The 8023-nt window shown below is 61.5% G+C and overlaps 1 protein-coding gene across 1 annotated transcript; it reads left to right on the plus strand.

Moving 5' to 3' along the window:
- Nucleotides 1–1364: 1364 nt before the first annotated feature.
- MIR1-1HG (MIR1-1 host gene) lies at nucleotides 1365–7555 on the plus strand (the record flags this gene model as incomplete). The annotated part of the gene is given in 3 exon segments (XM_009215796.2): nucleotides 1365–1523; nucleotides 7249–7305; nucleotides 7307–7555. Coding segments are annotated over 3 exon segments (381 nt in total), but the record flags the coding sequence as incomplete, so codon positions are not given.
- Between the last annotated feature and the right edge of the window lie 468 nt (nucleotides 7556–8023).

Raw genomic sequence — 8023 nt, forward strand, 5'->3', positions numbered from 1 at the left:
GAGCAGGCCTGGCAGAGGCTGGGGTGGGGGATCGTCCAGTTCAGTCGCTCCCAGAGGGGCCTTGGAGGGTGGGCATGGTGCTGTGTGACCGTCCCTGTTGCCTGAGGGGCCTGAGCTTCTGTTCCTGCAACGTCAGGAGGGGGACAGAGAGGCCAGAGGACAGGCAGGCGGGGCAGCCCCACGTGTGCAGAGGGCAGGCAGGTGGCACAGGCCCTGGTGCGCAGCCCACATTCTGCCATCATGGTGGGTGAGGAGCAGGTGCGCCCACCCGTGCTGCCCAGGACGGCCTGTGCTCCCGGAGGGAAGCTCACACACGGGCACCGCATCCCCAGCACTGCCAGAGACACCTTCCCTCACCTGTCACGGCTCCTGATGGACGGGGCTGCAGAGAGACTCATTTTATAAAAGGGAACTTGCTCTCAAGTCACTGAGGGTGATCAGAGTGGGAGATACGGGAGCCAGGCGAGGGTCCTGTCACGTTCGGACCTCCGTCCTGATGCTTCGTCCTCACAGTTCCCTTGGGCATGGGACATGCCCCTCAGCAAGACGCGGGCAAGGCTGCAGGGCTGGGGCATGGGGCCCAGGGTCAGGCCATGAAGGCCCCCTCAGTCTGTCCTCCCACCACCATGCAATGTGGGCGTCCCTGGAATCTTCCCGTCCTGCCCACCCAGGGATATCACATGGTGGCAGAGTCCATCCCATCCCACCTAGACCGTGGCAAGCCAGGCAGGAGAGTGTCCTGGGCGGGCTGTCCTATGGTCAGCCGAGGCCCATGGCCGACTGGGAGGTCTGTCCTGCCTCTACTCCGGCTATGAGTGTGGTCCGGGAGGAGTTTGCAGGGGAATAAGGGCCTCAAACCCTCAAGGTCACTGTGCCCACAGATGTGAGTCCCTGGGGCGGGGCCCGATGGTCTGGGCTGTATCCCACAGCTGAGGCTAGTGCCGGGGCGGCGGGCACGTGGTGAAGCCAGGGCTGCGGAGGAATCGGGTGGTGGAGGCAGAGGGCACTGAGGGTCAATCCCAGAGCATGGAGGCTGTCTGGCGCCTCCGACCCTCCCCAGACCCCTGTGGGTCCCCGATGGGGGAGCCCGGGCAGAGCGAGAGGGTGGTGAGTTGTGTGTGAGTGGGTGTGTTTGTGCGTATCTGAGTGTGTGTGTGTATCGGGGCGTGTGGCCCTTCGCACCAGTCCCCGCAGAGCTTGAGGGAAACTCCTCGGGGTGGAGGCCCTCCGGGACCGGGGGTAAGGGCCTGATGCCGGCCGCGAAGCCCCGTCTCCGTCGGGACGTCCGCCTGGTGGAGCTGCCTTCCTCACTGACGTCGCTGTTCCTCGGATCCGGGAGCCAAATGCTTTGCTAGAGCTGGTAAAATGGAACCAAATCGACTGTCCAATGGATTTGGTCCCCTTCAACCAGCTGTAGCTGTGCATTGATGGCGCCGTGCGGCCCGGCTGCAGGTCCCGCAGTCACGGAGAGGACCCAGCAGGCGGTGCAGGGACAGCCCGGCTCAGCGTATGGTCAGCTCCAAGTAAGCGAAGCCCCGAGTGCTGCCCCTGCCCCCCCGGGACACGTCAGTGCAGAGCCCGAGACCTCCAGCTGTGGTGCCCCTGCTTGCTCATCCTCGCCAGGGCACCATGAAACCAGTGTTCATTGCTCACACCAGAGCTTTGCTTGAAAATGTGGGCTGAGGAGCTGGGCCCCGTGGGTTGGGCCTGCCGGCGGCCTGGGCTGACCCTGCCCTGTCCTCTTCCCAAGGAACTTTCTTTGATTTCTCCTTTAAAATGGCCTGGACACTAAGGCTCCCGAGGGCCCCGCAGAGTTGAGCACGGATGCTGCGCTGGTGACCTCTGGGGGTTTGTGTCCTCAGTGGGGAGGCCTGGGCCAGTGGCGTCTCTCCAGATGGCCTGAGGGGTGCTGGGCCTGGCAGGGAGACCACAAACGGGAGCCCCTCAGCATGGTCCGTGGCTGGGGAGGTGCCTGTGAAGGTTGCTGGGGGCCCCCGGGGCTCCCCATCTCCCTACCCTCTGGGGGGAGGTAGTGATGCCTACGTGCAGGGAAGGCGGATTACCGACGGGCACAGCTGTAGTGAGCAGAGATCTGCAAGGGGGGCTGCAGGCTGGGCGGCCCCCAGGACCTGCTCGGGGGGGGGGGGTCCCTGACCACGTGCCCTTCTCTGGGCAGGGGCTGGCATGAAGGGGCTCAGGCTGCTGGGCGCCGGCAGAGCTGAGGCCTGGGCAGGCACGGGGGCTCCTGCTGGGCATCTCTAGGCCTGGGGTTCCAGGGCCTGTCAGGAGTGACCCCTGACTTCTACCCAGAGTAGCAGAGGCGGGGCCTCCCCTCAGGGGCTACCAGCTGCCAGTCCCAGGGCAGGTGAGACCGAGGGTCAGGACTCTGGGAGGGATGAGCAGAGGGAAGGGGTGTGGTGAGCAGAGGGAAGGGATGTGGTGGGCAGAGGGGCAGATACCCCATGGACTGACAGACGGGCGGAAGACCGGGTCTGAGGACAGTGGCTCCCCTGGCCCTGGCTCAGGAAGTCACGGCTCCCTCCTCACACCCTGCCCAGCCTCAGTGCCTCTAATTCCCAGGGTCAGCTTAACCCTAACGCTGGCACGGTGTTACCACCCGTCTTCACACAGAGTCACTATGTCCCCAGACAGTGGGAGAGGCCGAGAGGCTGGGGTAGTGGACAGCAGCCCTGTCTTCAGCACAGGGGTGGGGCTGGAGTTTGAAAACCAGAGTGTGTGGGATCCACAGGCTCTGCTCCTGAAGGGCTGTGGCCTTGGCCTTTATTCGAGCCTCTCTGAGTGGAGGGCAGAGTGGTCAGCCCCTGCTGGGGCTCCTATCCACGAGCCGCCTCCTGGGAGCCTCCAGGGGCTTCCACTGCTGAGCCCTTTACAGGGGGCAGCCGGGTGGCCTGGGTATGGCTGTGCCTTTCAGGGTGGCCTGACCCCAACCCCACCAACCCCAAGCTGTGTGATGCCGGGCACTGTCCTCCACTGGGGTCTCCTGCCAGGGACATCTGTCCATCGAGTGAGGCCTGGTCCTGTCCTGGAGGGGAGACTTTGGACATCCACCCAGCCGAAGACCTGGCCGGCCTGCCCCCAACCTTCCCTCCTACCTGAAGGGTGGGGAGGAGGCTGGGGAGGTGGCCGGGGTGCAACAGCTTGAGGTCCTGTGTCAAATACATCACCCGGGTGAGGACTCAGGGAACCACCCCTGGGCCTGTGGGAGGGTTTTGTGCAAACATCACGCCAAGAACAGTGTCTGCTGTTGACCCAGCACCTGCCAGGGAAGGCTGGAGCCGTTGGAGTCCCTTCCAGTGCAGCCTGGGGTTCCTGTCGGTCACCACGCCGGCCGTGAACAGGGATGCCTGCTCCCTGTTGCCCGCCTGGCCCTTCCTCGCCACCCATGGCCCCGCCAGCCTGACCCTCTGTCACTGACGCCTGCTGAGGGCAGTGGCACAGCTGCAGAAAGCCCACAGCTGCGCGGGAGCTGCCCTGCCAGGCAGGGCCTCGGGGTACTGGGGAGGGCGGCAGGAACGGAGGGGCACGCAGGCTCCATCCCAGCCAGCTGAGAGCCCGGGCTCCCTGCTCCTGGCCTCCCGTCTCTCCAGTAAATTAAAGGATGAGATGAGGCTGAGACCATCCCCGGTTCTCCACCGCGGTCAGGACGTCAGCTCCAGATGACTGTAGGACACTGTGACTGTTACCTGGCCTACCCCCCTGGGGCATCTTTGTGGAGTCCCCAGTAAAAACCACCGCACCTGCCTTGCCATCGCCAGGATGGGGCCTTGTCCGGTGAAATCACAGTGCAGCCCCACACCAGGCCACACACAGTGTGGACAGACAGGGCATGTGGGTGGAGACGAGGGCACACTTGGAAGCAGCTCCCATGCCTGGCGGGCCGCGCATGAGGGGCCGTATGGGCTCTGACCCTCAGCAGCCCCAGGCAACACATGACCACGGCTGGGTGTCCCAGTGAAACTGTATTGGCAGACGCTGGAATTTGAATACCGTATCATGTTTGGTGGGCACTAAATGGGTCTTTTGATTTTTTCCTCCCAGTCGTTAAAAAGGTGAATGCTGGCTGGGCACGGTGGCTCACGCCTGTAATCCCAGTACTTCGGGAGGCCGAGGCAGGCGGATCACGAGGTCAGGAGATCGAGACCATCCTGGCTAACATGGTGAAACCCCGTCTCTACTAAAAATACAAAAAAAAATTAGCTGGGCGTGGTGGCAGGCGCCTGTAGTCCCAGCTGCTGGGGAGGCTGAGGCAGGAGAATGGCGTGAACCCAGGAGGTGGAGCTTGCAGTGAGCCGAGATCGCGCCACCGCACTCCAGCCTGGGCCACAAAGCGAGACTCCGTCTCAAAAAAAAAAAAAAAAAAAAAAAAGGTGAATGCTGTCCTGAGCTCTCAGGGGCTGTCTGAAAGCAGGTGGCAGGGGGATTTGGCCCTGGTTGCAGCTGCCACCTCCAGCTAGATTAAGAGGATAAATGAGCAGCAGGCACTGTGCGCACAGGACTGGGACACAGGGGCACCGAGGGCGGCCACTGCTCTTCCCAGCTGCTTGCTGCATGTTTAGTCAGTGCACAGGTGGAGGCCCCAGTGCAGCCCTAGTGTTCACAGCGGTGGGACCAGTATGAACAGCCCCAGCCTGCCCAGCAGGAGAGAAAAACCAGGAGGAGGCAGCTGGGGCAGGGCAGAGCCTGGAGCCTCCAGGTTTGGGGTGGGGCTATCTCATGTCTCATCCTGTACCCCCTGCAGCCTTGTGGCTTTGGGCTGAACTTGCCCCCAGCAGGTGCCCATCTCTGGAGCAGGTGTCCACTGGGAACAGGGCCCAGCCAAGCCAAGGCTACTCCCCAGGGTCAAGGAAGTGGGGTCAGGGACAGGGACACAGCCCACTGGAGGACCGCAGTTTCGGATCCCAGGATCCTAGCAACCCCGGGTTGGGGTGCACAGGAGCCATCTCTGCCAGGCTGGGCATGCTACGGAGTGCCTGGGCATCAGAGAGGGCGAGGAGCTCACCACAGTCACACAGCCAGCCCTGGGCGAGCCTGGAGCAGGATGGGAGCACATCCCTGTCTGCCCCAGGGCTGTGTCTTCCACTCAGGAATGAGCAGCCCTTGGCTGGACTTGGCCAGGCTGAGTTTGGGACCCTGAGTTTGGAGGGCTGCTGCCTGCAGCCCCTGCACCTGGTCTCCATGCTTTGCTGTGTGTTAGCTGCGTGGGGGTCCGTGCAGCATCTTGCCTTAGGGGGCTCAAGGGGAGAGGGGGCAGCGGAAGGGGGGCCAATGCTGGGGAAGGGGCTTTATGTCTCCTGGGGCTCTGCCATCTGTCTTTTCATCTCCCTGGGAGGGGTGAGAATGTGGATCTGAGTGAGCAGTGGACATTGCCAGCTCGGTGAGCGAGAGGATGGGTCTGAGGGTCCAGTGCTGTGGGAAAGCCTCTCCCTGCCAGGTGCAAAGGTGACAGGATTTGGCCCATCCCAACCTCAGCCGAGAATCTGCAGGTCCTGGGTCCTGTATCACTGTAAGAAAAGTCCAAGAGCTCATTATAAATGCAGATTCCAGGCCCCGTATCCCACCCCTACCCCAGTCAGAGCCTCCAGAGCAAGGGCCTGGGAACCTGAATTTTTATCGAGTGCATTTGGTGAGTCTTATGAACAAGCCACACCAACCTGGTCCCCTTGATGCCTGCTGGCTCCGCACCTGCCCTGTGTACACCTTGCTCAGGTCCCCTCCCTCTGCTCCCTACCCCTCAGCAGACCAGCTCCTTCCGGGAAGCCCCTGGGCCTCTCAGCAGTGGGTCTCTCTCCTCCATACTCTAGCAGCCGCCATCACACTTGGGACCCTGTTGGCTGCAGTGGGTCCTTGTGGAATCTCCCCTCTCCCTGCAGCCTCGGGTGGAGGGTGAGAGGTGTGTGCAGTTTCCCCGATGTCATGGGATGAAGTGACGTCGTCTCTGTGTGTGCATCTCCTCATTCTGGGAGAAAGTGGTGTTGACCACAAACAAGCAGAAAGAAAGTTAAATTCTACCACCCCCGGCAGCTCCTGGTGAGATGCCAGGCACTTCCTTCCAGTCTTTTTATTCCGTATGTAGCTCAGTTTATCCCCTTCCCACCTCCCACCACACACACTAAGGCAGCGGCCACTGGGCTGATAAACAGCCGTTTCTGCAGAGCAGTGCCTGGGGCCCCCTCCTGTATCATCAGTGGCTCTGTCCACCTTTCTGCCCGAGGTCCTGGGGTCAATGCAGTGCCAACGCGCCAACCATGACCAGCGTGAGCAACCTCACTGCTGTCCACAAACGCTGCTGTGCTGAGCCCTGGGCACAACGTTCTCCAAATTCTGCTGGCTCTGACATGCGTGCCGTCCTGTGGCATCACCAAAAACGTCCTGACTTCCTTCCTTCTGAGCATGGGATGGAGGCGAAGCCCTGAGCAGCCTCCTGTGGGTCACACACCGCACCTGCTGCACCCACCGCACCCCCTGCGCCCACCACACCTGCTGCACCCACCGCACCCCCTGCGCCCACCACACCTGCTGCCCCCGCCGTGCCCACCACACCTGCCGCTCCTGCCGTGGCTCCCATCCCTCTGCAGGTCCCTGCTTCCCTCTTTTCAGTAGCTTGCTCAGGTGCTGACCGTCTCCCACCCCAGCGCCCTGTCCCTCCTCAGGTCCTGCTGACCGGGCAGCCTCTGGTCTGCAGCAGGGCACACGGGCCTCCGAGCGCTGGGCTGCGGGGTTGCTTGTTGCGGTTGTCCCTCCCAGCCTCTCGCTCCCGTGTGCCTGGCCTGGGACTTCCTCCAGGTGTATTTGTGGAGGAAGCCAGAGAATGGGTGCAGGGTGCAGACAAGCCTCTGAGGGGGCCTGCACAGGAGGTGGGGTCCCAGGCAGAAGGGCCAGTGCAGCCTCCTAAGTTTCAGGAATAAGCTGTGATCTGGAAGCTTTGGAAACTCTTGAAGACAAGGAGCAATGATCTGTGTTGCACCAAGGATTCCAGATCCCTGCTCTGCTGCCTCCGGTGGGAACACCCACACGCCCTCCCCAGGACCCCTGGGCCGACAGCCTGGGTTTGTGTGTTTCAGTCCTGGATCTTGAGCCCTTAGAAAAGAGACCCTTCTCCCACCCTGGCCACTCCGTCTCCTGCTTCCCCACGTCGTGTCCACTCGTCCCAGCGTGCTGGGGGTGGGGCTGGTGCTCTAGGACTGAAGTCTGGTCCTGGCTCCCACCCTGGGTGTTTCTTTCCTATAGGTCAGCCCTGAAATGTCCATTACTCACAAAGAAAAGGAAAATGCTCATTTGAAAGACAATTCTTCTCTTTGACAATGCTGAGACATTCTCTCAGCCCCAGCCCCACAGTGCCCCAGTGTGTGAAGGACAACAGCTGTTGGGGAAGTTCAGTGCATCTGTCCTAACCAGGGCTGGAGGTGGTGCCAGTCTATGCAGCTGGGAACACCTCCTCTGCTGTGGCTGAAGGGGCTCCACCTGGCACCTGTGCCACCAGTGGCCCCTGAACGGGCATCCAGGCCCACCCTTAATAAAGATGCATTGTGCATTCTGTTGCAGACCTTGTTTATCCTCCCCAGCTCCCCAGTGTGTTCTGGAGGAGATCCCTCCATTGTCAGACAAAGACTTCAGAATGACAGCGGTCATTCCACCGAGAGTCAGCAGCGTCAGCATGTGCTTCTCCTTCTCGTCAGTGCCCCTCTGGCTCAGTCCAATGCCCAGCGCTTACAGCCGGGGAAACACACACAAGCACATACACACCCCATACATGGGCACAGGCTCACATGCACGCACACCCACACTTGTGCAAACACACACAGAGGCACATGCACATTCTCACACAGGCACACGTACCCAATGCACACATGCACAATGCACACACAGGCACACACGTGCACACCCGCACACATGCTTACACATGCACTTACCTGTACATTCCCACACACGGACATGCAGGCACACACCTGCACACACACATATATGCACATGTATGCACACTTTCTCACAGATACACAAAGCA

The sequence above is a fragment of the Papio anubis genome, chromosome 16, assembly GCF_008728515.1.
Source record: "Papio anubis isolate 15944 chromosome 16, Panubis1.0, whole genome shotgun sequence".
NCBI classification, from domain to species: domain Eukaryota; kingdom Metazoa; phylum Chordata; class Mammalia; order Primates; family Cercopithecidae; genus Papio; species Papio anubis.